Raw genomic sequence first — 27,935 nt, forward strand, 5'->3', positions numbered from 1 at the left:
TGTTGCTTAGAGGCATTTCTTCCTTTCCTAACAACAAAAGCAAAGAAAGCCTCTGAATTGTTGGGTTAAGCCGTCAGAATTGGGCTTTTCTTGCTGTGGATGTAGAAACATAAGATCATTAAGCTGCTGTTCAATATGAATTACATAGAAAATGTAGAGGAGGAAGACAGGCTTTGCCTCTTATTTTCATTTAAAATTAAGCTGCTTACCCATCTGCCTGGAGTGGAACCAGGAGCAGATATGAGTGAAGAATATATCACATTCCTTGTAGCATTTTAGCTGATTATGCATTGTAGCATTGGGTAATTATTCAAAAAGCACTTAGTATTGAAGTCTTTGACAGACTGTAAATTAGCACTTGAGGTACTTGAAAATGAACTGGTTTTCTAGTGAAATATTGGAAAATGGATTAAGTGAAAAAAAGTCTGAGTGCATGAAGCAAATTACAAAAACAGATGGATGTAAGTATCAAAGTGAAGACTTTCAAAAGGTACAAATAATTTTTAGGCAAATAATCCCTTAGAGATCAAGATATCACTGCTTTTTAATGATTCTTTTGTCTACTGCAAATATACAATTTCTATTCTAAATGTTATTTTTCCTAAAGAATGTTTCTGTCAGCTTTGCTTTCACAATTCAGAGAGAAGAAGAGGCTGGATCCAGATTGCTGTCTCTGTTATCATTTATGAGACACTGTTGGCAATGCATGCTGGATGGAGTAGTTCTCCAAGGCTGGTGTCAGCAGTGCACATGCACACACCAAAAAAACCAAAAAAAAAAAACCCCAAAAAAACCCCAGAGTGGTAAATGCATCTGCCACACTGAGTATGTCATTGTCATTGAGCATGGAGATGCAGCCAAGCCTCTATTTCAGAATACACTATTGTTCAAGGCTTCTGAAAATTCTGGAGCTACTTGTTGGGGTGTGGAACATCTCTGATTCAACAAGTTCAGTGAATACCATGGCTTAAGGTGTTTTTTAGTATGCTTGTATTTTTTCCATTGAAGAACTCTACTGGGTTTAACCATCATGCTGATACAAAAAAATTGTCTATCTTCTAGTACACTGTAGTATTTTCCACCTGTCCCAGGGCAACTGACTTTTTTAGCTTACTTTACTTGCAAATTTTGGAATATAATTCAGTTGTTCAGCTGCTTGCTTATTTTGATGGGAGGTAAATCAGTAAGTCATTCTTTTGAATAGACACAGTTCTTGATAAGGAATGTCACAGGTGTGTCCCACTGTGGTATTTCCTGAGTTTCTGAAGAATCAGAAAACAATGCTGTGGGGTCCAAAAGGCTGTTGTTCTTGTTTTTCAGCAATCTGAGCTTTCTGCTGAGGAGAGACCAGAAAGGCTTGGAGCTGCCCAGCAACACAGAAGGAAGGTGGCATCTCTCAACAAGCAGATCTTGCAGAAAACCAAACTCCTTGAAGAGGTAAGTATTGTGTGTGTAGTAAAGAAGAAAACATTGATAAAGAGGTTGATCACAAAGTTTTTGCCATCCAGAAAATACCTGCAAGGTATCTTCTGCACCAGCAATTTGTCATGCTGAACACTGATTCCTCTGCTTGCATTGTCCTTGGATTGTGAGAACAGGTTGTGTTCCTGGGGGCAGTTAGCTCAGCCTTAATTTTGGGAAGAGCCATGATTTACCATTTTAAATGCTGAGGGCCCTTTAATTCTGTGCAGCTTGTTTTCAGTACATAACAATCTCAGTGCTGTTTTTATATGGGGAAAAAATGTACTGACAGCTGTAAGCCAAATATAATCCTTTTATCACTTTACTAAAGTAAGAATTTCCTGGCTGAATTTCATTTACCACTTGCCAAAAGCAGCTTTTGAAATCAGTGACAGTCAAGAACCATGTCTTTTAAGAAATATTTATGGAGTTCTGGCTTCAATACTGCAGTAAGTTTTGGCAAGATTTCTCAAAACTGAAAATTCATGTCAGTTTTCATGAGATGTGGATTGGAGACTTAAAATTTTTTAGTTAGAGTAAAATTTGTTGGTGAACTATTGCTAAAAAATATGAAAAACAATTAAAAAGCTTTATGTTTATAAATTTGGAAAGGGAAGAGTAGAGCATTAAGTCACAGCTGTGTGTTGTGAACAGCACACTAAAATAGCATGAAAGGAAGTGGAACTGAGCTACATGTGCATTTTTTGTTTGCTCACTTTTGCTCCACTTTTGTAAACCATGTCCTGTTTTTGTTTTACTATTTGCAATCTTACCTTAAATCATAGGGAATTTAAAGAAGGACGTTCTTCTAAAATTAGCTTCTGTAAATTAATTGACAAGTGAAATGTCTAATATTTGTTTATAATACACATTTTGCTCACTGCCTTATTAGACTTTCCATAGTGAAACAGAAGAGAACCATAAAGCAGCTTGGTTATTTGGTGTGGCAGTGTCTGTAGTTTGGTGCCATGGTGCTTCTGTGCAAGTCTTGAATTGCCCTGACTTATTTGGAGAAGTATAAAATGGGATTCATTCTTAGCTTGGTGTGAAACTAGGCCAGTGCAGCCAGGCTAGAAAAGTTTGAGCAGTTTAGCAGAGATTCTGTCCAATTCTGTTGGCCTCTAATTTGGAAAAGCTGTTGTTTATTCTGGGACTTCATGGACCTAAAGGATCAGGTGGTAAATGTTTGCTATTAGTAATTAAATATTCAGTCAGAATTCTTGCAATCAGTTGCAAGAGTAGCTGACAAGAAAAGACAGTGTTTGTTATGCTTGGCCTGCTCTTTGACAGACAACCATTATGAACAGCTCAAATATTCTCTGTTCTCCATTACAGGTGTAATTAGTGTGAATATAGAATCCAACTCTTTTATTTTTTTCTCTTTTGTAACAGTTGCAAGCTAAATATGCTGATCTGCAGGAAAAATGTGCCAAAGCAAAAGAGGCATTAACAGAGGTAATCTTTAGTTTTTTCTGTGCTGTTTGTAGCTGAAACTTTTTTGAGAAATTCTGTTTGTGAAGGGATGTATTAAACACTGAAGGTGTTTGCAAGCTTAACTCACTGATCTCATGGTGTAGGAAAGTCAATTTATTATTAATCAATTAAGTATCAATTTATTATTAATTGTAACCCTTAGGTTAAGAGTTACAGTGAAAAGCTGGACAAGGAATTGGCAGCCTTAGAAACAATAGAATCCCAAGCAGATTCTAGGTAAGTTTCTTCCTTTGTTACCTTTGAAATTCTGAAAAATAATGGTTTTAAAATGAATCATTCAATGATTCTTGGTTTTTCAACCTTAACAAATAACTAAAATTTAAAAATTAAATTATTCTCCAGCTTGCTTTTCAGAGACAGGGAAACATTGCAATAGGATTCAGTCAGAATGAAAAGTGTCAGTCTGTAGTTCAAAATAATTGTAGGTGTTTAAAGCAGAGGAACTCTAGACACATCTGACAAGTAGATGAGGCCTTCTTGATTTATTTTGTTCATATTTGAAGCCTTCATCTCACATAAATTAAATGGAAGTCTCTCAAAACTTTCACAGTAATGAGGTTAAAACATAACAAAGCCATCAGAATATTCAATGTAACACTTCACCTTTATTTTGACCTTGGTATATCAGTGCTGATATTTGGGGTTTTAATTTACCCAGGTTTTATTGTAAATTTATTTAGAACTAAGCTTGTTTTAATGTATATTAATTCTCCATCTGTTTAAATTAGAAACTAAAAATCTAACATAGTTTACTGGATCTTCAAATTTAGCGTATTACAGAGTCTGAGAGCACTGGTGGCCATGAATGAAAACCTGAAGAGCCAGGAGCAAGAGTTCAAAGCACATTGTAGGGTAAGTTCCAGTGTCTCCTAGAAAGATTCATTTAAAACTTTGTAAATAAGCACTTTCCTGGTGTGTTGTTGTGCTGTGTGTCCTTGTCTGTGTGTCCTGTCCCACCCCCCAGGTACTGCTCACTCCAGGTTTATATTGAATATCAGCACCCCTGGAGCAGGGAGGAGTGAGGAGGAATCTGAGCTGGTGTGGCCTTCCTTGATATCCTGAAGCAGGGAATGCTGTTTATTGTTCCAAATTTAAATATTATGTGTATGGTCAGCTCTGAAATTTTGTTAGAAGTTGTGTTGTCAAGATCCTTCCCTCATCTCTCTTAAGATAAGAGGTCTCAGTTAAAAAAAATCAGCTTTTGTTTGTTTTAAAGGAAGAAATGGAGAGACTACAACAAGATATTGAGACTCTGAAAGCCGAAGCAGCGGAAGATGGGGAGGAACAGGTAAAGCAAAAGCCTAAGTTCTTATTTTCAAATTGCATTTTGGAATGTTTGTTTAAGTCTTTCTGACTTCTGGGACATTACTGTAAGCCTTACAGTATCTGCTGGAATACTTAAAAAGCTCTGTAAAGCCACTGTTCAGGCTAATAATCCTAGAATACAGGAGTGTGCAAGCAGCAACAGCATTATCTGTTCTTTTTGCAGAATCCATGGGGCTCTGCTTGTAGATGCTTTTGTGCCTTTTACTTCTTTCTCTGTAGTACCAGAGAAGAATCTCTGGGTGTTGTGCTGAAAGCTGTACATATCTCTGACAGAAACATGTCTTCCTCAGAAAGAATGTTTGGTTTGGTTGTTTTTTCTTAGAAGTGGGGTTATCTGAAGGGTGAAAGCACGAGCTTTCAGTGCCTCGGTGCACTGCATGCAGTGAGCAGCTGTCAGAAGTTAGACTTTAACACAAATGCATCCAGACTGATGGCAATGAATAATGAATGAACAGAAAAGGAAAAGCTTCAATGACTTTATTTTCAGTGGGTAAACATTTGATGCATTCATACCTCTGGAACAAGGCAGATTACAACTTCCATGATGCTGCTGTCCTCTTCAACACAGCATGAAAAAATTAAAGTGCACACTGAAATCTTAAATTTTTCAGCAAGGTAAAAAACAACTATCTAACATAGTTTACTGGATCTTCAAATTTAGAAGCCCACACTGCAGGAAGTTTAGAACACATGTCAGAGGCTTTATGTTCTGTTCAGCTGCCTTGTTTATTCTTAACCCCACCGCTGAATCAAAGTATAAACACTCAGACAAGGGGTACTGACAGTCTTTGGATTTGTATCTTCATCTAAAGTGTGACTGTTGTAAAGCAGTGCAAAAGCTATTGATAACTCTTAAAAACTGAAATATCGAAAGTTAAAAACCATTTAAATGTCCTTGTTTAGAGTAAATGATGTCAGGCTTTTAATACAGATAATGAACTGTTATTCTAAAAACCCCCAAACAATGAATGGTGGTGTTATTGTGGGAGCCTAAGATAGGCAAAACCAGAAAACAAACCAAATCTGCCCATTTTTGCACTGCAGTTCTTGTATGCTACTGTAATAGACAATTGTTTTGGGTTCTCAACTTCCAGGAGCCAAATAAGATTATAGAACAGCAATACAAAGCTGAGAAAGAGAAACTTCAAAAGATCCGCCTGCTACTGGTGAGTTACTCTTTGTGTCCTTACTTGTGTAAAATTGCTGATGTTTGTCTTATCTTGGAATTTCTAATACATTGTCTTGTTGTGCTAATTTTAACAATTGTTTCTGTCACAAATCAATTGCAAAAAGAAAAAAAAATAAATTGATCCTCAGCCAAAGCTTTTTGTTTTTAAAATCAATTATTTAATGACAAAGTATTGCTGGGGGGGCTTCATCCATTTTAAGAAGAGAACAAGAAGAGGCTTTGTTTTCTCCCCTCCTAACTTTCTATTCAGGCACGAAGAAACAGAGAAATAGCCATTTTACAGCGCAGGATTGATGAAGTACCCAGCCGAGCTGAGCTCACACAGTATCAGAAGAGATTTATTGAACTTTACAGTCAGGGTATGTATATCAAGCAGGACCATCCTGCTGAAGGCTAAAGCCCTGAAAGGAGGGCAGTTGCATTTTAAGCATATGGCATGTAACAACAGCACCTGCCAATTTGGTGGTATTTTAAAGGTTTTTGGTGTTCATGTTACACATCATATTTTTGAGGTTTTATAAGCTGGGCTTTAAGACTCCTCCTGAGGGTGAAACTTGATGCACAACATCTCTGGGCTAAATTTTGTCTGCAGCAGGTTCTGTCATTTAGGTTAATAGCCAGTATGTTCTGAAACTCCTTAATTCACCATTTACAAATGAGGTTGCTGTGAGGTTGAATTGTGTTTAATTAATTTGCCTTACCATTAGATTGCTTTTATTGTTTCCACTGACATGGCATAACTGGTTCTGAACCAAACTATGTCAAGAACTACCAAGTAAAAACAGTTTCTTGAGGGAATTGACTTCTTTCATTTTTAATTAACACAATCCTGCTATATCTTGGTAGAAGCAGAATACAAATTATCTTTAACTGTTATGATCAGAAATTATAAAATTGGAAAAGGCGCAAATGGAATAAAATTTTAAAGTTGTTCCACTAAACTGATAACAGACCAGTATGCTTACTGGTGTATATTTAACTAACTTGTGTGTTAGCATAAGAAAACCTAGCTAATGATTCAGAGATATTCAGCATTTATTAAATAAATGTGTGAAGCAAGCTCTGGAAGGGTGAGCAATTCCAAACTGGTTATCTGAGTGGGATCCAAATCCCCTGCCCTGGTGAGGCATCTCCAGTGGCACAGTTCTGTGCTGTCCTCCACAGGTATTGTGCAAATACATGGAATAGATGTGAGTACAAGTCCAGTGCTTCTTCCCCCCTTTGCTGTGCCATGCAGTTTATTTAATCCAGTCCAGCTATAAAGAGTTTTGTTGTTTTTCCTTAAATTTTCTGCCCATTCTCTGTCATGTCTGGTCAGAGCTACCTGCTCAAAAGATGGAGCTTCCTTTATATCTGAAGTACAGAGAGATTAGCATCAAAGAGACTTGGGCAGCTTTGGGGCTGGATTTAAGATGCTTTTATGGGACTTTGTTTTCTAAAGTACAAAGTGTGAGTAGTATCTCAGGATAAGACACTGCTCAGTCATGGCTGGGAACCTGGATTGCACAGGCTAAGCTTCTAGAGAAATGAGCTGGAAATCTCCAGCCAGTTTTTCTGTGCATTGTTGTATTTTTAGAGGTACTTAGAGGCTTTTCCCTTAGCCAGATTCAGGTGACCTTCAGTTGCCAAAACATGGATTTTTTGAACTTTGCTTCAAGGGGTTAGACAGGACAATCTTCAGCACTAACCTCAAACCATAGTGATTTTGTGATTTTTGCACCAGAATCCTTTTCAGCTATATTCAGTATTTTGGTTTTGACCTAACTGAGCCTCTTCCATTGAAAATGTTTAAGAGAATCAAAGAGCCAATTGGTTCCCTCTTCTTCTTCCCCTTTGTTTTACCCTGCTTGGGTTCTGGTGTGTGCCCATAAGGCTCCATAAGTTGGCACAACTTTTCAACACAGGTGAAATATTGAAAGGTTTTCTGAGTTGTTTTGTGGAATCCACTCATGAAAGACTTGTGACTACCAGAGCTGCTGCAAGAGCAGAAGGAGGTGCATGAAGGAAATAGTTTGGGAAAGGCCTCTTTCATTTGGCAGCAGTTCTGCAAATCCCAGGCTAATGAGTAAGATTTCACTGAGGTTTATCATTTTTAACCCATACATTTTTTCCAGCTTGTGCTTTCTAGCCAGAATTACTTTTGCTGCCTGTTGAACTCTTTCCTTGGGAGTCACAAATATATTGGATTTCCTCAGACATTGAAGAACTAAAGGCTAGAGTAAGACTCAGCAGATTTGAGTATCATCTTGTAGACCCAAAGGGAAGGCATGTCTGAGCCTTACCTTCCCAGCTGAGCTCTGACCAACATCTGCTGTAACCACCTAAACCAGAAAATATTATTTAATTCTATCACCACACATAGATTATGAAGAAAATAAAAAGACTTTAAAACAGCAAAAGCTTTGTTGGGCATCTTGCACATGTGTAGCTTGACATTTATAGTCTAATGCACCTTTTCCCCACACAGTCCTACCAAGATTATCTGCTCTTCCCTGCCCCTGCTGAGCCTGTGCCCCTCCAACAGCCCAGGCAAGGCCCCTGTGGGCAGCACAGCTGCCTGGTGGTGTCAGGGCACAGCACAGGCAGGCAGCTGATGGTGCCACCATGGGCTGGCAGAAAGGGCTGCCAGCACTCGGGCCTTAATTTAGACACTGAGCTGTGTTGTTCCTCTAAGAGATGAAAGCTGGAGCTCTGCTGAGCGAAACTCAGGGAGGATGTTCCCTCTGCATGTACATTAGTGACTGTGTTCCATTATTGATAGTGGAAAATATGTTATAGAAAGCCTACAGAGTATTTTTACAGATTCCATTTTACCTCATATTCTTTTATTATTCTACCCTCTTATTTTTTGTTTGCAGTCTCAGCAACTCACAAAGAAACCAAGCAGTTTTTTACTCTTTACAATACACTGGATGATAAGAAAGTATATTTGGAAAAGGAGGTAAGAAAATGTTATTACTATTTTCCAAGTATTCAGTCTGTGGGGAAGGAAAGAAAAAGTTTTTCTGTCAGAGCAGACTTACTGGTCTTTGTAAACAAAAATGGAACAACAGAATCATAAGAATATTTGTAGTCTTGGAGGGGCAATGGTCTGTGTTGTAAAAGAATTGCTGTTAGTACAGCATGTTTAAACACTCACTGTGCTCTTGAAACATGAATAACATTTCATCAGCAAATATCTCTGTAATCATAGCACCAATTTACCCTTTTCTCACTTTTTAGTCACTACCTTTTAGTATGAACCCAGACCACAGTCAGTAACTTTGGAGAGCAAATTCCAGCTGCTGTCAGCAGCATCAGATTTAGTTCTCAGGGTCTGAGCTGCCTACACTTTATTTGCTGGTGATTTCACTGGGTCAGAAGAGTAGTTTTCATGAAAGAATGGTTTTTTTCCCCTCCTCTCTCCCATCTATGTAGTGTTCATTTCTTTCTTGGGCATAACTGAGCAATTTCAGTCTTCTTTTTTGTAATGACACGTGTCTGATTTCAGTAAAGATGGAGAAATAGGAGGAAACAAGAGGATAAATAAAAATTATTACTTTTAAAATACAAAATGCTTTGATAGCTCAGGTTTCTCTGTTTATTCTAATAAAATAAGAACAGACAGTGAGTTTTGCATTATTTAGATATATTTCTTTAGTTTGTGAGACAAGCAGTGGTCTAATTTCTGACTATGTAAAGACTCTTTTTCAGTGTCCTTTCACATCCTGTTTTGGAGATCATGAGCAACCATTTCCTTCCCTTAAGCAGCTGATTCTAATCCATGTTTAGGTAGTTTTCATTTTTCCATTCAGAACAGTCATATACCATATTTTTAAAAATGTATGAAGTACAAACTATATTATTTAACATTACTTTAATTTCTCCCTTACATTTGTATTTAATACAGACTTATTTGTTGGGGGTTTTGTTTTATTTTTGGGCTGGTTTTTTGAGGGTAAACCTGAAAATTTAAAAATTATAGAAAGACTAGTTTTGGAATGGGGCATAAAAAGTAGATTATAGAGAACAGAGAAACAGAATATAGAACAGATTTACTTCACTGTTGTATAAACTGGGACTACTCTTGCCAAAATAATTCAATGTCTTTGGGGTTCACAGGGGGAATGCTGAATGTCTTCTGATGCCATCATAACTTAGTTAAATGTGTAATCTCATTGAGATTTCCTTGAGATGCATTTAATACTAGACCCAAGTTTTCAGCAATTAAATATTGTCTAATAATGTATAAAACATGTCTTTGGCATCTGTGCTTCACAAAGATTTCTGGAATATGCTTTTACTTTTTCTTGTTCCTGGGTTTTGGGGAGATTTTTCCCCTTTTTCCTCCCCACACCAGCCCTTTTGTAAAACACACTGAGCATCATTGCTTTAAAACAATAGTAAGAATTGTTGTACAGTTGAATTTTGGCTATGAGGGTTTTAGTTCTGTCATGAAAGGTCTCTGTGATCATGGCTCATATTTAACCCTATTTTGAGAAAGATGCATTTTTTAAAAGGCTTTAAAAGTAACTTTTTCATAATGTCTTTCAATTTTGGGGTGTGTATGCTGATTTCACTGTAGTGTGACACATCCACACTCTTCCTGTGCCATGGTTGTGCAGCACTGCTGGGCAGGGCTACTTTTCCTGGCTTGAATGTGTATATATACAGATAGATATCTGTATAAACTGTAATTATGTTCTCAAGCACAGGCTTAGCACGAGTATCTTGAGGCAGGGCTGTGAACATGGCAAATATTAATGAGTAATGCAATATTTTCACTGCTGTAAATTACAGGAATTCTTAAGCACCTTGGCTGCTTGGGAGTCTGTTCAGAATTTGTTTGAATTTATCCAAGGGAAGGTCAGGAACACCTGCAGATTCTGCCATGCCTGCTTATTTCTGTCTTTCAGGTGGAGGATTTTAGATTTAGGAGATGAGTTCAGCTTTCTGTGGCAGTGGGGCAGGTGATTCTGTTTGCAGCCCTTGGCTTTGCTTAGTGCAGAACTCTTCAAGTACTTATCAAAAGGAGAAACTGCTGGCAAGGCTTAACCACAGGAGACTTGCAAGATGCATTCAAAGCTGAGAGAAAGGATCACATTAATTTCCAGTTGTTGAATTTTAATGCTCTAGGCAATATGTAAAAAACAGGAAAAAAAATCAAAGGTGGTTACATAGGATGTATTCCATATAGTTTTATTAGTTGGGGGAATTTATACAAGCAGCAAAATATTCCTGGGAATAAATGTTATAAATGTCTATTTTTGTCTTCATTGGGTGCAATGCTACTGGCTTGTCAGAGAAGCCACACCTCTGAAATGCCATTCTGTACTTTTTATGAATTCACCTTTTAGCACCCAGTAAAATACACATAACAAAGTGAGTAATGGTGCCTGGCTGGTAGGGAATCTGTAAACCTCATCTGCACAATGAAAGCAGTGCAGGAATTCACTGCACTGCTTGGAGAGTCTTCTGAGGCCTGTGTGGAAATAGATTGTGTTGAGTTGTTCCCACCTCAAAGGCAAAAGTGTTTTTTCCTGTTTATTTGTGATGTGCTTGTGCACATGTCAGCAGTCACTGCTGAACACTGGACCAGCATCTGCTTTTATATCAAATTCCAACACATGCTGAACACATGTTCAGTCCATTTTACTTTATTGCTTTAGTTTGGGAAGGCATCATGCTGGAAAACTCTTGGTGCTATAATTGAGTGCCAGTAAAATTAAAAATATCAATTGTGGTCCAGCACTTCTACTTCTGTCATTCAACCAGTGGGATAGATGTTACTAAATCAAAAGGATTGTGGTTTATCTTCTGAAAGAAAACTCATGGTGATTTTTGTGGATCTGTCTGCTATATAGTAATTTTTTAAAAAATAAAATTCATCTTACTGTCTGTGCAGAAAAGACACATGTATTTTCTTTTTTTTTCCAACTCACAGGTTAACTTACTGAATTCTATTCATGACAACTTCCACCAGTAAGTTATGGTTCTTTATCTCCTAATAGTTGCAAAGAGTGGTAGAGTTGGTTGGACAAATGGGAGTGGGCAACCGTTATGGAGACTAAAAAATTTCTTAGAAGATTTTATAGTCATAAATTGATTTATAGAATAGTTTATTAACTCTGTTTAAGCCAGTTTGGGGAATCAAGGACTTGGAATTACGTAACTTTTATAGCAAACATATGTTTTCAATATCTGACTCTTTAGATGTGGAAATTCAGTCATAATTTTCCTGGAGTTAATTTAAATCTTTTCCTCCTTTTAGTGGAGTTGTGGTTATTACATTATGTACAAAACATGAGACTGGACATATTTCAGACATGTTTATTATAAACTACCTCTGTATTTGGAGATTTTGGTATATTGTGGAGTCTGTGTAAAATTATTGCTTTGGAAGTTCATGGTCAAAGATCAGTGTGTGAATCAGCCAGTGTTTATTTTTCTCTAATGATTTCAAGGTCTAAAATGACTTCTAGGTTTTCCCTATTACAATGTGAAATTGTGCATTTGCTGTTCTCCTAGACCTCTAGTCACCTTTTTACTATTCACAACAGAGGCTTTGCTTAAAAAACTATGGTTTTATTGGTTATTAGCAGTTGATCTCTGTGCCCATCTCTTTGGTAGCTGAACAGCTTTAGTGTCAGTGGCACCAGTGATTAAAAGGATGAATTTTTACACAGAACACTAAGCAATGAGAACTTTGGACATGGGTGGATGTGCAAGACAGCAGCAGCTGAGACCCAGTGTCCCACATCCCTGTCAGGTGTTCCATTTTCTCCTTTCCAGAGCCATGGCGTCGTCGGGATCTCGGGAGCAGTTTTTGCGGCAGATGGAGCAGATTGTAGAAGGCATCAAACAGAATCGAATGAAGGTCTGACTCCCCTCACTTTCTTTGCTAAAACCTGGGAATTATCTCAGCAAAGCCTCTTGGATCTTTCTATGCACAATTATTATCCATTGCATGAGGTGCAAATTAGGCAAGCAACTAAAAAGGATTATTTCTTTTCACATGCATCAGAAACTTCTCACCACTAAATGTCAATGAATAGAGTATGACAAAGGTGTTGTAACACCTCTATCCTGACAGGAATCTTATATCCCTCAACTTCATTACTGGCACTGGAGTGATTTAAATGCCTGAGACAACCGAATGTCACTGCAATCAGTGAGAACTCTTCCATTTGGACCGTGTGGGTGCAGTCAGACCTGCACCTCAGGCACGGTTTCTGACTGTGGGAGCTGATTGAAACTTTCTGCTGCTGAAAAGGGTCAGCAGCACCTCAGAATCCCAACCATCATGTGCCCTTTTCCCAGCTGCACCTACAATGCCACTGGTACTGAGACTTCAGCATTAGGCTCCTAGTTTTTAAGAGCTGACCTAAATGTTCGTTGCATTTCAAGCACAAGCCAGGGCTATCACTTATGAAGTATCTGTCTCCCCTAGTGTGTTACAGATAGCTGTTCCTTATGCACTGTGTCCATGTGTATCCCATACATCTGATCTCTTACCCTTCCTGCATACCAACAGATGGAAAAGAAAAAGCAGGAAAACAAAATGAGAAGAGACCAGTTGAATGATGAATACTTAGAGCTTCTAGAGAAACAGAGGCTTTACTTCAAAACAGTGAAAGAATTTAAAGAGGTAAGAACACTTTTGCTATGTTCAGCTGTCATGTTCTGTGACCCATTTTGATGTATTTGTGCATTAACATATCCACAAGATTTCCTGATGTGATGCTTATCACACCATGTTCATGATGTACCCTTGGTCATTTTCACCTTGTGAATCTTGGACTCTGAATTTGATTCTGGGAGTTCTTTCACTGCTAGATTGGCACCTCTCCATGTTACAGGGAGAGGTTATCAAGCAAGTGGTGTATTTAGGTTTTCAAGTGGAATCTCCTGAAGGTCTGTGAGCAGTTAGTTATTGGAGCAAAGAGGAGTGTGGAAATGTGTGTGAATGAGGAGGAAATGCAGGATCTTGGCCATTAATCTTCAGGAACCAGCCTTGTTGCCTAATGATTGTGAAAGCACTGTATAACACTTCATTGATTTAGCCTTTCCCAAGCTTTTAATCATGATGAGCTTCTGTTACTTACTGTCTCCATGAGAATGAATGAGTGAAAAGGAATGCTGCAGGCAAAATTGTCATTTGGCTTCATATGTTTGAGGAAAAACATCTTTGTGTAATTATTCCTGCTTTGTTCTGAGACAGTTCCTTCCTGCTTCAGACAGAATGACAGGGGCTGTTCAGCTACTCTGACATGCAGAATTTTACGTCCTACTTGCAGAATTTAGGTAGATTTATTGTTAGGTTTTTTTACCTATTTTTCTTCCGTTGCCATGTGAAGGAATTCCTGCTCAACTCTGCTACCCTTAAAAATAAAAAAGTCATGGTTGTGGTACTGAACACAGGTGTACTTGTGTGAATGTATTTTCTGACTGAGAGTTGTTCCCTGACTCTTTTGCAAACTGTCCTGAGAAGTTCCAGATCACCTACAAGTAATGCCCATTTCAGATTTATTTTACTTATAAGTAAAAAGCAGAATTTGCTTTAGCTACATGCAGAAACTTCAGGTGGGTGGTCAAGCAGTGTTCCTTCTGGCTTGCAGGTCATAAATTCAATATATTGCCATTGGAATAACATTATGGATGAATCAATATTATCTTCACCTCATCACTCACTCCAAGCTGCTTTGGATTGTGGAGTTGTTTCAAAATGGAAGAAAGGGTTTGGTTCTGTTGATGTGGAGATACAGATGGCAGAGTCTGAGCAATTCCTCCTCACTTGTTTGCTCTCTGTTAACAGGAGTGCCGTAAGAATGAGATGCTGCTGTCCAAGCTGAAAGCCAGTTCTTCCTGAAGAGCTCCAGCTGGGGAAATTTAGAGAAGATTGTTCAGTCCATTGAATCTCTTTTGTGAGGTGACAGTTATAACTGCAATGTAGATGTATATATATAGATATATATAAAAAATATATATACACACAGCTGTAAAAGTCTGGTTTTTCCAGTATGTGTTCAGTTTACATTCCCTCATCACATGGCTGTATTATTCTTTATTGCCTCCACTATACAGTAAAGAGTTAACACAGTACAGCAAAATAGAAATGTCTAATTTTATTTATTTGGGTTTGGGGCTTTTTTTTCCTACAGTAAGGACAGTGGGAGTTTTTTTTATTTGGGTTTTAACACTGAATTAAGTGAAAATTCTGGAATAAGTTTACATGTACTGTGTAGTATGTCCACCACCCCACAGGAGGAGCACTGCAGAATGCAGTACTTTGTCAATTTTGGCCCAAAAAACCCTTCAAACTCACTTTTCCAGCTAATAACTTCACATTATTTTAGTTTATACTCTAGCCGTATATATAGGATTCCAGAGGATAACAATTAATTTCTAATGGCTAAGAAAATGAAAACTTACCTTGGATAATTCCTGGTGTAAAATTATAGATCTATATTTTTATAAAGTCTAGCAGTTGTATAAATTTCTTTAAAATTTCATTTTTATATATAGAGAGTGTGCTTGTTAAATTAATAGCTCCAGGAAAAAACACCTTCATACTAGGATCACCACGTTATCCCTGGCTGGGATGAAAATCAGAGTCTGTCACCTGTAATATAGGAAGATAAAGATTGAGACATTCTGCTCTAATGAACTGATGCTCACCTTTGAAGACAACAACCTACTTACCCTGCTGAAGACTTGCTCTTGAAAGTTCAGAAACTTTGTGGGACACTTTCTGAGACATTTTTATATCTGTATATACAGTATTTTATAATTCAAACAGTTGCTTTTTGTACTTAACTCCAGGATTTTGGACTGGCTTCTTAATGTACATGACATCTTCAGGAGAAGAAGACCCATGTTCCTTTTCCCACTGACACTGATGACAGCACTGTTCAATTACTGTCTATGGCAGCAGATATAAAATAAAGGATGTTTGGAATCCAGTGACATTCTGATATTGTGTTTTTAAGGTGGAACTTGCCTCAGAAGCTTTCCCAGGCTCCTGAATCACAAGTGCATTAAAAGATGAAGTGTGTCCATAGTTAAATGAGTCACTGTGTTTGTCATGTCCTGCTCCTTCAGCACAAACAGAAAGGAAAGCTTCCCACTGAGCCAGCTGGGACCTTTCTCCCCCACACTGGTCACTGAGGGAATGGATCTGGGCTGCTCCTCTTGGATCTGTTCAAAAAGTCAGTCTGCTCAGGACTGGCAAAATCAGATTCCAAGTCCCTTCAAAGAAGGAAAAATTTACACTCAGCCTTCCTTCAAAGAAGGAAACCTGCACTGAGTGCTGCTTGCAGATTTTCTGTAGTCAGCTTTGATATAGGAGGCATTATATCTGTCTACAAACTTTGCCCTCTATAAAAACAATAGAAAGCTCATTCCAGTTTGTAAATTGAATAACTCAGCTTTGGCACCAAGGAGACCTGCTTGGGAATTCAAGTTGTGCTGTGTTTGTGTACTATGCAACTCTAAAAAAATAACTTGAATGGGCATTTCAATTTGGGATTTATCATTTTAATCAGAATTGCTTTTTAGCATCAAGCAAAATTTCCTAGGTATGGTAAATAGTAGGGTAAATAATGAACTTGCATGTAGAATAAATTATGTGCTTATTTGTTCAGTATAATGTTGAAATTTATGCTTACCTGCTACAAACACAGTAACCTGGAAACTTCCACAAGGAATATTAAAATGTGAGATCTGTTGTTCTGACTAGGGTTTGTGTGATTTTGACTATGATATAAATCTGAGGTTTGTAGAATGCAGTTATTGCTCACAAAGGATAAATCAGAGGCCAGATCATAACTCACTGTGGGGTGTAGATGGAGCCCAGGGCAGATGGCCACAACCTTTGGTGTGAGGCCCATGTGAAAAGGAGAAGAAAGGAGCAGGTGAGGGTGTGAAAACACTTCCATCAGCTGTTTTTGCTTTCTGGCACAGGCTCTGTGTGTTGGGTGCCATTTCTCCTCAGACCTGGGGAGGAACTGACAGCAAGGAGAATCTGCCTTAATTCTCCATCTCAGCTGGTTGCAGGCAAGGAATTCTCAGAATTTTCCTTCAGTATTGCTGGATTTCCTTGTTGAAAGAGAAATGTCTTGCCCTGAACTCATTTGCTGTTACCTTGTAAGGCTTGTAAAGTAACATTTACAGGACTTGCAGCAAAACCTAATTTCTTTGTTAGGGTTATTAGCATGGTCTGCTCACACTCATCTTCCAAAGCCCTTTCATTTCTGCAGATTCTGGGCTCCCACACTGCACCTGATGCAGGATGCAACTCTGCCCTTCTGCTGAACAATAGGCTCCAGTAAATTTTTCTGAGAGCAAATTCAGTGTCAGGGAATAAAGTTTAAAACTAATAGTCCACTGCTTACAAGCAGAGATGATTGGTGTACTCAAATTGGCAGCTTGTATTGAGGAAATAAATACACAGCATCTAAGCTGTGCCAAATGATGTCCCTTTAGAATATTTGGGGTTTTTTTTTTTTCTGTTTGGATAGTCAAGATACTGTGTCATTAATCTTAGTTCACATGGGAGCATGCAGCAGGTTAGGCAGCAGCCACTGATAAATATTTTCTTTGCCCCACAGCAAGCTGTGAATAAAAACCAGAATTTTAAACCCCGAATCTGTGCTGCCACTCTTCTAAATGCAGTCTGCATTTAGAGCCAGTGTGGGAAGCTGATTTTGTTGAGAGCTTTCTAAAGGCACTGCAGTGAAACGAAAGCTCTGCTTGCCTCTCGTTGCCTCTGGCTGTGTGGGGAGGCAGGCTGTGCGAGCCCACACTGTAACACTGCTGCCACAGATGCTCGGGTGGGCACAGCACTGCCGGCTGAGCTTCCTTAGAGCTCCTCACAGCACAACCCAGAGGCCCAGCCTCCTAAGGGAGCTAAATCCATCCTTGAGGAGGAGGAGAGCTGGGCCAGTGCCCTGCTCTGCTCTGCTGCTTGGGCTGCAGGTCAGTGTCTGCAGCAGTGCCCTGCGTGTGTGGCTGCAGGAACTGCACAGGGGCCTTGCAGCTCTGTGGTGTCCTCCAAGCTCCAGAGCCATGGCAGAAGTGCCTGCACAGCCTGTGCTGCCCCTGGAACTGGAGCTTGGAATGTGCAGCTGGAGATCACTGCAGCCAGACTGGGATGGGCCAGGGCACCAGCCCTGGCACTGGATTTGTGTCACAGTGATGGCTTGGCTTACCAGCCTCAGGGACTACAGGCACTAAAATTTGTCCAAAACATGATTATTAGAAACTTCAGGAGTTACACATGCAGAAGATTTGTATGCTTTTCAACACCAGCTCAGATGACCTCTGCATTTCCTCCTTCCATTTCATCTGTTTGGATTTTAAAAGTTTTAGGGCAGTGACTCTTACATGAAAAAAATCAATTGATGTGAAAAATTTGTCAGTGGCTCTGAATGAGGCTGCAGGTTTTAGTAACATTCAGTCTCTTACATATGTGCCTTCCTTCTGGTTTAATTAAGCCTCCAAACACTGGTTTGAATGGTAGCTACTCCATATGCAGGCAAGCTGAGAGTCACAAGGGGAAGTTATTTAAATCAGCATTTAAGTCTGAGTCACTGTCTAACAACTCTTTGAAATTCTAGGTAATTAAAACTCCTGAATTCCCACTGAAATGGAGAGAAGCATCCTCTGCAGGAATGCAAGACACACAGGTGGCTGTGGGCACAGCAGGTCACACTGGACTGTCACAGCACTGCAGGTGTGAGGTACAGCACTGCCTGTGCTCCTGACATGCAGCCAAGCTCCCTTCAGCTTCCTGGTACTCTGTGCTAGAAATACTCAGAGATGTGTCAGCTCTCCCACTCAGAGCAGGGGAGGAAGTAAAACCCACCAGAGAGACAAATATGGAGCACGATGGACTTGGCAGTATGCAAGGAAATAGATTATTTTTGTATATATTTTTGGGTCAGGGATGTTTGTCAGATCTTGGGAAAATGATTTAAGGCTTAGGTTTGAGTCTCTGGGTTTTGGGGAGTCACTTACACCTGATGGCATCAAGCCTTTGTTACAGTAGGAGGAAGTTGATGCCAGCTGACAAATTGTGGCCTTCACCCAGGGTGCTGAGCACATGGATGGTGCCAGGGCCCCAGGCTCTCACCCACACATTGCTGCAGCACACCTGGTGTGACTGAGCACCCTGTGTGGTGTTTGTAACACAGATGCCTGCTCGGTTTTATGGCAGCATGAAATAACCATGCACACGGCCCCCATTCACTTGGAGGTGTTGGTGTCTACCTTGAGCTCACCTGGGTTCCATAAAACAGGGAGAGTCTGAGCCTGGCAGAGTGAGAGAGGACAGCACAAGTGAAAAATCCTCACTAGATCCTCCTGTGAGAACACATTCTCAGGGGCTCTGAATAATTCTAGGCTTGCCTCTTAAGTTTCACTTAAGCCCAGGGGACACAGCTGACCCCTGTCTGCCCATCAAGCCCTGCTGCTTGCAGAGCACACAGCCCCTCAGGCCTGCCAGGCTGTGTTTCTGAGCTGGTCATCCTCTTTAATTTCACATCAACTCAAGGACTGATTGACCGCAGCATGTTTATTCCCTCCCAAATAACTCTCAAACCCGAATCCAGCATCCTGTTCATATCACCAATATGTCAGTACTGCTCAATTAGCAGCGCCCACGGGTGCCTTTGCTAATGAGGAGAGCTCCGGCAGGGCCCCGGGGCTGGCTGGGCGGGATCAGCCGTGTGGGGTGTGACAGCCGCTCTGGGTGTGACATCCGCGGTGGGTGTGACAGCCGTGCGGGGTGTGCCAGGCGTGCTGGGTGTGACAGCCACGCTGGGCGGGATCAGCCGTGCTGGGTGTGACAGCCGTGCTGGGTGTGACAGCCCCGGCACCCGCACACACCTCGCTCAGCCTGTGCTGATTGAAGAGCAGACGGGAGGCGTTCCCTGCTTCCACCCTCCTTGCCAAACACTGGCATAGCACATCTGTATTTCTAAGGGGAGACTGTAAACTCTCCATCTTCTTTTTCATTGCTCCTAAATCCCCTCAATAGCTCTTGTGCATGGCAACTGTTCATATCACAGGCATGTTTCCCTCAAGAAATCTCTCTATTATGCAATAATCTCCTCTGCGTCCCCTTTTATCTTTGCTTTACAAAAAGGTTCTTGAAGGCATTGTTGTAATTTTTGTTAAATGCTGTATAAATGAGAGGATTAAAGAAAGAATTTGAGTAGCCAAGCCAAAGAAAGATGCTTTTCCAGATGGGCGGGATGTTACAGGAACAGAGGGGACTTATTAATTCTGTGATGAAGAAAGGGATCCAGCACAGTACAAAAACTCCAATTAAGATGCCAACCATCAGAGCTGCTTTTTTCTCTTTCTGTTCTCTCCATGTTTCTCCATCTGTCTGGAAAGTGATAGCTGCACGACGAGCTGTAAACACCATCTGTGGTTCCAGCGAAGCTTCCTTCACCTCAAACAAAAGCAAACACAGTTTCTTACCAAGATTGTTTGTTTGAGTGAAGTATTTCTTTTAAATGACAGCACAACATCTGTGCACCCACCACAAAAGGCCTGGACTTCATTCCTTCCACGCTAAAAGAAAGAAAGTGCCCCAGAGTGCCAAACTCATTACAATGGAAAAGCTGCCAAGTGTAGCTGACAAACAGAGCTAAATAAAGAATACCTGGTACCATGTGTGTTGTGGGACTCTTTTTCAATTTATTGTCTTGGATGCCTTCAAACCTAGGGGAAATGAGGTTGTTAAGGCAGGCAAACAAAGGCCTGTGTCTGCTGCCTATCCCTGCACCAGACTCATGCTGCCACATGGCCTTCAGACCTGCTCTAGCGAACTGCTTCGACAGAGCTTGCACCAGATCATCTCCAGAGCTCCCTCCCAAGTCCAACCATTCTGTGATTCTGCACTTTCTCAAAAAGTACACTATTGCCAGAAAAATACCATTTCAATAGACCTTCAGTTCAAACTCTGGCTTCAGTAGAGGTTATACAAGAGAGGAAAAAATTTCAGCTACTTCAGGCTGAAATTCTGTGCTTCTTGCCTCCTCTCACTGAGGGCAAACAGCTTCTGGGCAGAATTTATTTGTGTGCTTTGAGTCTGACCAGATGAAGAGACACTCCTTAGAGATTTTAATCTGAAGATGGAAGTGTCTATTAAAGTTCTTCTAGGCACTACAGTTATGAAGAGAGTGCAATAAAAGCAACAGCTTTAGGCTGTAAAATTTGCCTGAGTGGTAATTCACAGGCACTTCCAGATATGGGCCATTGTTAAATTAGCTACATATTGCACATGCATGAGCTACCTCTGCAATAGGAGAGCCTGTAGTGAGTATGAGCACAGCAATTCAGACAGTGAAGCACTGCAGTGGCTGAGCAATCACTCTTCAGGATGGATGTCCCTGTCTGCACCCTCAGACACGAGCCAGGGCTGCAGAACATAAGGGCAGTAGATTATGGGCGCAGGCAAATAATGGAGGGAAATGAAAATCACATCTGTTCTGACAATTAAAATGGGACACCCCTCATGTAGCAAGGATCACACCATTTGTCTGCAGAAGGACTTGCTCTACACGCCCTTAATCACAGTCTGCAAAAAGGGATGGATGTATGACACGAGGACAAATCTGTGACAGCAACCCTGAAAGATGATGTCTCAGCCCTGAGGAGCAGTTACCTCAGTGCCTCTTGGGACAGCCATACAAAGGACTTCTCAGGCACAGTTTGGTACCTTCAACTCTTGCTCAGAAGATGGAGCTTGCTGTGCCATCATCAAATAACAAAATCAAATCAGAGATTCTTCTCACGACTTCTGACTGCAGAATTTCCTAGCAGTGACCCCTTTATCACTTAATTGCATATTGTAAGAAAAGGTTATTTCGTTTCCTCTGCTAGAAGATACCTCAGTCCTCAGGTGTTTTCCACAATGAAGCCTGCATTTTCAGCCTGGTCAAGCCCCTACTGAAGTAAGAGGAGTTTTTATAAACTTCCCTGGTTGTTAGGTCATGCCTCTGAAAACAAAACAGCAAGTGAAACTAGATCATGGTACATTTTGTAAATTATTAGATCATGGTATGTTTTGTAAATTACTTGCTAGAACTAAATGCAGCTCTAACTGTATCAAATCTGCAGTTGCCAATCCCAGCCCCAGAGGCTTCTCATGACTCCAGTTTCCAATGTAAGTCCCAACAGCTGCCCTTTATCCCCATAGCACACAGAACAAAGGACAAGTACAGAACCTGTGCCCCCATTTTGGGTGCACTGATGAGCACTAGCAGGCAGGCTGTGACAGCAGAAGAGGTGGTCACAGAGTGTAAATCAGAGCAGTCCATGGAGATGCCTTGGGTAGTGCTGGAGCCATCTCTGCAGTGCTGCACACTGCTCTCAGTGTCTAGCAGCACACTCTGCCTCGGGCACAGATTTCCTTCCATCTGCCTGGGCACTGCTCCAGGAGCACTGGGGAAATATCTGGCATGAAAGGACTGCTCCTCTGAGGCCAGAATTTGGTTCAGAACTCGTGAAATCAGCTATTTCCAGGACAATGGGCTGTGAGAACTGCAGAGATAACTGCTGTTCTGTGAGACTAATAAAAAGTAAATGAAGGAAATGAGCTCAAGTACAAATCCTTCTATAGTCACAAAGGAGTTTGGTTGTAGTTCCAGAATTTATTCTTCTGTACACTGATCAGCAATTACAGTTCAATGCCTCTTGTTTGTCTGTCCCCAGCAAATTACTATTCCTAAATGGATACATGTTCCTAGAGCTGTATGTTCCCATTTCCTGTGTTCCTAGAATGTCACAGAAAACAGGCCACCAAGGAGCTTCTGCCAAAATCCCTTGATTTAAAAATGTTCCTTACAGCTTTAATGATTGTTATTATTGATCCTTTGTGGCAGATGCTCTGTGTGTGTCTGTCCTGCACCTGCAGGGCCTGCAATAACAAAACAACAGTAATGACAAACATCAATCAAATCTGCCTTAGCACCACAAATGCAGAGCTTTGCCTATCACAGTGTGGTGCAGCAAAGGTCCTTACTGCCTCAGTGCAGCCCTGGCACACTTACTGCTCTTTGAACGAGAGCACAAGAAGATAAATGCACAACAAATGATCAAAACAAAGAAAGGTCTACACTGTCTTGGATGTTCCACTAACATGACAAACAGCTCGTTTGACAGGGAGAAGAACACCAGCTTTCTCTCAGGATTCTCTTCTGCTGTAAGCAGGACTAACTGTATTTCTCCTGGGAAATCACTACACACCCCACTTTGCTTCCTCCCTCACTCTTTTCTGGACATTTTTTGCACCTGTTCTGGACAGCTGAACTTCGTTTCCTGACCCATCTCTTCTACTTGTGCAGAGGCACAAATAAGAAATAAAAGGTCTGAGATCCCTTCCGAAAAGGAGAATCTGTTTGTTTTTTTTTTTTCTCCCACATTGTCCTGACTGGTTAAGTGAGTTAGAGAAGCTGAATGGGCCAAGGTGCAGAACAACACAGCACCTCTGGAGCTGTGGGGCCTGATGTTATCCAAAGGGGGAAGGACTCTCACAAAACTCTAAGGTTTGGATCATGCCTAATGTTTTCATATACTATATAAGTACTTTGAGAGGGCAGAAATTAAAAAAAAACAAAGACAAAATAAAAAAGACCCAACAAAACCTTCACCAATCATCAACAGAACTTGATTTTTAACTCTTCACATGAAAATTTAAGACTGATTTTGCAATTGTTACATGTAAGTAATGCAGACATTCAGATCCCATCATCCTCGATTTGCCGGGCTATCCCGATGCCACAAGTGATTTCACTGATTTAAAAGGGAACCATCCAGCAGTATCTGCTGCTTTTCAAGCAGTCTCATTTATTTCAATTGCACTGTTTAGAGAGAGAATTATTGCCTGCTGTCAACCAGGTGTGACAGAGCATAGCTCTCTGTCACTGATGATATGTCACTAGGTTTTTAATGAGGGTCACCCACATCAGTGTTGCCTGCAGAATTCACTTTTCAGGGAGTTTCATAATCGGCAAACAAAAAATTATAAAAGCACCAGCTTAATTTAGGATCCCAATTTGGCAATTATTTTATTTCAAAGGAAACCAAAAACCAAGTTGTCACTAAAACCAGAAGCATCTCAGATGTTTCACATCCATCTCCCTCACCTGAACTTTTTCAAAGGTTTTGAAAAGTATTTTTCAAAAACACAAGTAAAATTTTAACCAAAGAATGACTCAGAAGAGTTATTTTGTACCTATTCTATTCTGCAGCTCTGTAAGAACATAAGGTATGTATGCCAACTCCCAGTTTGAAAGGAATGCCCTTTCTCTATGAAAAAGCCCCAAACCATTAAATATATACACACACACACATATATATATATATATATATATATATATATATATATATATATATATATATATGTATAGGGATATATATATATATATACACAAGGAACCTGTAAAGCACTTTGGTGCCTGACTCTGCTGGCTGACAAACATCAAGGTATCACCCTCACTGCTCCACTTGGTGCACTGGTTTTTCCAAGATTCCCCTACTGGCACCTGAGTGCTATGAGCTCAGACCTTTTCTGTCCTTAGACTTACCAGAATTAACCAGTTGGTTGTAGGTCAGGCCACCAAGTGCAGCCCTGCTGTGCAGTTCCAGCACCACCTGACAGCTCATTCCTGAGTGCAACTCAGACATCTCTCCCAGCAGGGATCACTGCTGTTAGTGCTCACCTCCAGACTGGGAAGCACTGCCAGCCTTGGGCATCGTCTGCCAAAAACTCCCTGCTAATATTCCTCAGATCAGCAGGTGCAGGGTAACCTGGAGTGAGGACTGACATAGATGCAGAGGGGATTCACATCCAGAGTCACAGTGACAGAAGGAAAACGCTGCCAGGGTGAGCATGACAGGTGAGCATTCTCTGAGAATGGAGATGGAAGAAAGTAGAGGGAGGAGAGACATCAAGGAAGAAAGAATGGGAAAATCAGAATGAGCTGATGGGCAAAGCATGAGAAGCAGAGCAGAATTTGCCCCATCAGAGAGGACAAAGCTGATGCTGACAGCCTGATCACCCCTGCAAAGTTTGGCAATGTTATCTTTGTGTTTGCATGTTAAAAAACAACAGGGTTTTGCCAAAGAGCAGTAGTGATGTGTGTGAAGATTCCCCTCCAGAATTCACTGGGGAACTGCTACTCTTCCTGTGAAAGTGATGGATCCTACTACCACAAGCTTAAAAAAGATCAGGATAACACTCAGTGAGTAAATCTCAGCATCTTAATTTAGAAAGAAAACAAGAAATGCATCCTGAATGCCAGCTTGCTTGATCCACAAGTTCATTACACGTGTGCCCCATGAGCTCTTCCTTCAGGAGAGGAGTAAAGTTTGCATCTGAATCACAGAAGTCTTTTAAGTCAGCAAATGGAGCTGCTGGGACAACAGAGGAAGTTGCCACTACACACCAATTGCAGATTCAATAATCCTTGTCAGGAGAAGTCAATCACAGTTAATTTGTCAATCACACCAATGAGAAAGAAGACCTACTGGCTTGAGCATCTGCTGGCATTGCAATAACTCCCCCAAAATGGGTGTGTAGCTCACTGTGACAGAGCCCTTTTGCCAGTGCAGCCTAAACCAGCCCCCAGCCCTTGCATCACAAAAAGCACTCACCTGGCAGCCAAGCTCAGGGCCTCCTGCAGACAGAACCATGACATTGTGCAGCCAGAATCTGTCTTGCTGAAACTGTCATGTGATGTTGTCTCTCCACTGGCTCCAGCAGCAATGCCTCAGCTCATTTCACTTCCCAGAATTTTAGATTCCAGACATCTACTACTGTATGGGTATGTGTGCATGTAAAAGACAGAGCATGCAAACACACTACAAACAATCAGCTGGCTCTTGTGCTTTAAGAGATTATACATTAACTCCAAGCAATACTTGCATTGTACTTAAAACAATTTGGAAGAAATTTGGTGCGAACTAGGGGCTGAAGATTGTAGGGAAAAAAATGCCACAAGAGAAGACATTCTCTACTTTTCTAACAAAATTTTTGCTTTTTCATAGAAGATACCTTCATAAATCAATATATATTAGAAGCAGCTTCAAGACATAATGATCCAAATCTGCAAGTCTAATCACACATAATTACCAGTGCATTATGCAATTATTGCCACTGCAATTATGCAATTAACTGGGGACACAACCCACAGACTCTTACTTGTGACCATCATAATGAGCTTCCTTGCCTCCAAATGAAAGACAGGATTTTGCAGGGGATGAGGCTCTGCAGGATTAACCCCAATGGAACAAAATGTTCTCTGTAGGTATCTCTAAGATCCACACAGCTCATCTTTGGCTACCGGGAAGGGACTGGGCTTAGGAAGTGCAACATGTAATCACAAAAACATAAAGACTGGCAGGATTAAGAGCAAGAGTAGGTGACAGAAAACAGGGAAAGTTTACAGAGAACACAGCCAAGCACTGTGGAGGCATGGAATGGGTGACAGCAGCATCATGCAGAGAGCCTGACTTATGGAGCACAAGGAGCCAACCCCAACCCTTCTGAAGGGACACAGCTTTCCTGTTAGCAAGGTGTATCCCCAAAATGAATGAGACCTCCCAAACAGCTAGGGCACTGCAGGGTTATAGGCAATCTTTGGGATAAGAACATGGTTATGAAGCAAGTAATTTTAAACCAGAAACGATTGCTGATTGTTTCAACACCATGCAGTGAGCAGCATTCAAGGAAAAATAGCCCAAGCACATCAATATATAAGTTTATATTGTGAATAGTGCTTAATTTGCTTACCAGAATGCATTCAGACACACAAAGTCTGTGCTGGTAGATAAATGTGCATTTATCTTGGTACAAGACCTGGGGATCTGTTTATCTTTTTTTAGACAAACCAATGCTTTTTTGGTTTTGCTAGAACTTTGGTTTCCCCCACCACATAAAGAGGAAAAAAAACCAAACGCAAGGAATGGCAAATTCAGGACAAAGAGACAATTTTCAAACATCTCTCCCGACTAGCAGTGAGTGCACCTGTCCCTTACTCTTATAACCCACAAGGAAAGAATAAGAACAAAGCTCTTCTCCAGGAGCTGCACTTTTTGACTGGGTAATTGATGCTCGCGTCCAGTCCGTGACAAACTCAAACACACAGGGAGCCCCAGGGCACCTCGCAGCCTTCTCGCTGTGCCGAACCCGCCATTGGGGATGGAAAAAAACCCTGACCAGGGGTGAGGCCCGGTGCTGAGGAGAAGCAGGAGCGCAGAGCCCGAGGGAGCAGCGAGGGCTCACTCCCCTTGCCCGGCCTTACCTGGGCAGCCTCGGGCAGGGGCAGCACGGCGTTCCTCCTGCGGGCCCCCATGTGCAACTTGGACGCCTTGTAGATCTTCCAGTAGACGAAGAGCACCACGCAGAGGGGCAGGTAGAAGGCGCCGCCCGTGGAGACGATGGTGTAGGACGGCTCCTGGCGGAGCTGGCAGCGCTCCTGCTCGGGGCTGTAGGTCTCGGCCCAGCCCAGCAGCGGGGCGAGGGAGATGGCGGCGGACAGCAGCCAGGTGAGAGCGATCATCACGTTGGAGATGCGGCGGCGGGCGAGCAGCGTGTACTGCAGCTGCCGGGTGACGGACCAGTAGCGGTCCAGGGCGATGGCCGTCACGTTCCAGATGCTGGCCGTGCAGCACAGCATGTCGAAGCACACCCACACGAGGCACAGCTCCCGGCCCAGCCGCCACCGCCGCCCGGCCGACAGCTCCTTCACCAGGCTCAGCGGCATCACCAGGGCCGCCACCAGCACGTCCGACACCGCCGTGGAGGCCACCAGGTTGTGGGGCACCCGGTGGAAGGCCTTCACTCGCAGGATGGTCGCCAGCACCAGCAGGTTCCAGAGGAAGGTGGCCACGGTCAGGAGCACCAGCAGGGTGAGGATGAGGACGGTGAAGACGGAGAAGGGCTCCCGGCCCCTCCACGCGCTGCCGCCCACCACCGAGGAGGAGGCGTTGGCGTCCACGTTGGCAGACGAGGTATTGGCGCCCATGCTGGGCTGGCACTGGCCCCGTGGGGAGCAGGGGCTCAGGGACTCCGCCATGCCCGGGATCAGGGCTCGACCCCTCACCGCTGCCCCTTCCCAAGCCGCCGGCACCGTCCCCAGCCCCGCTGCCGGCGAGCGGGAGCCCCACACCGGGACGCGGCTCCGCTCAGCGGCCGCCCCACATGTGCCGCCGCCCCAGCGCTGCCCGCGGCTCCCGCCCGCGCCCGCCGCTCCGCACGCCCAACCCGGGCGGCTGGAGAAGAGAGGCAGGCTGGAGAAGGGAGGGAAGCACGGCGAGGCTCCGGCATGGGCAGCGCGGGCGGGCGTGCGGGCGGCACCACCGCTGCCGCCCCGCCCCAGCGGCCGCCTCAGGGGCGGCGGCGCGGCCGGGCCGTGTGGGGCGGGAGGCGGCGCCTCCCCGGCTGCTGCCCGCGGCCGTGAGGTGCGAGACG

The 27,935-nt window shown here is 42.1% G+C and overlaps 2 protein-coding genes and 1 long non-coding RNA gene across 3 annotated transcripts in view; 1 reads left to right on the plus strand and 2 right to left on the minus strand.

Moving 5' to 3' along the window:
* Window positions 1-15,411, plus strand: part of CCDC93 (coiled-coil domain containing 93) — a 32,048-nt gene extending 16,637 nt beyond the window's left edge. The window contains exons 12-23 of the mRNA XM_058028543.1: window positions 1,321-1,437; window positions 2,854-2,916; window positions 3,098-3,171; window positions 3,726-3,807; window positions 4,172-4,243; window positions 5,376-5,447; window positions 5,721-5,829; window positions 8,329-8,411; window positions 11,394-11,431; window positions 12,242-12,326; window positions 12,984-13,097; window positions 14,265-15,411. Coding sequence (XP_057884526.1) covers window positions 1,321-1,437; window positions 2,854-2,916; window positions 3,098-3,171; window positions 3,726-3,807; window positions 4,172-4,243; window positions 5,376-5,447; window positions 5,721-5,829; window positions 8,329-8,411; window positions 11,394-11,431; window positions 12,242-12,326; window positions 12,984-13,097; window positions 14,265-14,318 — 963 coding nt within the window. The 3' untranslated portion in view covers window positions 14,319-15,411. The remainder of the gene's footprint in view (window positions 1-1,320; window positions 1,438-2,853; window positions 2,917-3,097; window positions 3,172-3,725; window positions 3,808-4,171; window positions 4,244-5,375; window positions 5,448-5,720; window positions 5,830-8,328; window positions 8,412-11,393; window positions 11,432-12,241; window positions 12,327-12,983; window positions 13,098-14,264) is intronic.
* On the minus strand, window positions 13,959-18,719 carry LOC131085952 (uncharacterized). The gene is made up of 2 exons (XR_009114695.1): window positions 14,882-18,719; window positions 13,959-14,328 (listed from the first exon to the last, which is right to left on the minus strand). It is a non-coding gene; the product is annotated as an uncharacterized LOC131085952 (long non-coding RNA).
* Window positions 18,720-19,454: 735 nt separating this feature from the next.
* On the minus strand, window positions 19,455-27,678 carry LOC131085951 (5-hydroxytryptamine receptor 5B-like). Its single transcript, XM_058028544.1, has 2 exons — window positions 26,767-27,678; window positions 19,455-19,907 (listed from the first exon to the last, which is right to left on the minus strand). The coding sequence occupies exons 1-2, from the start codon at window positions 27,538-27,540 to the stop codon at window positions 19,575-19,577; spliced, it is 1,107 nt and encodes a 368-aa protein (XP_057884527.1). The 5' UTR covers window positions 27,541-27,678; the 3' UTR covers window positions 19,455-19,574.
* Window positions 27,679-27,935: the final 257 nt, after the last annotated feature.

The sequence above is a fragment of the Melospiza georgiana genome, chromosome 7 (assembly GCF_028018845.1).
Source record: "Melospiza georgiana isolate bMelGeo1 chromosome 7, bMelGeo1.pri, whole genome shotgun sequence".
Lineage (NCBI taxonomy): Eukaryota > Metazoa > Chordata > Aves > Passeriformes > Passerellidae > Melospiza > Melospiza georgiana.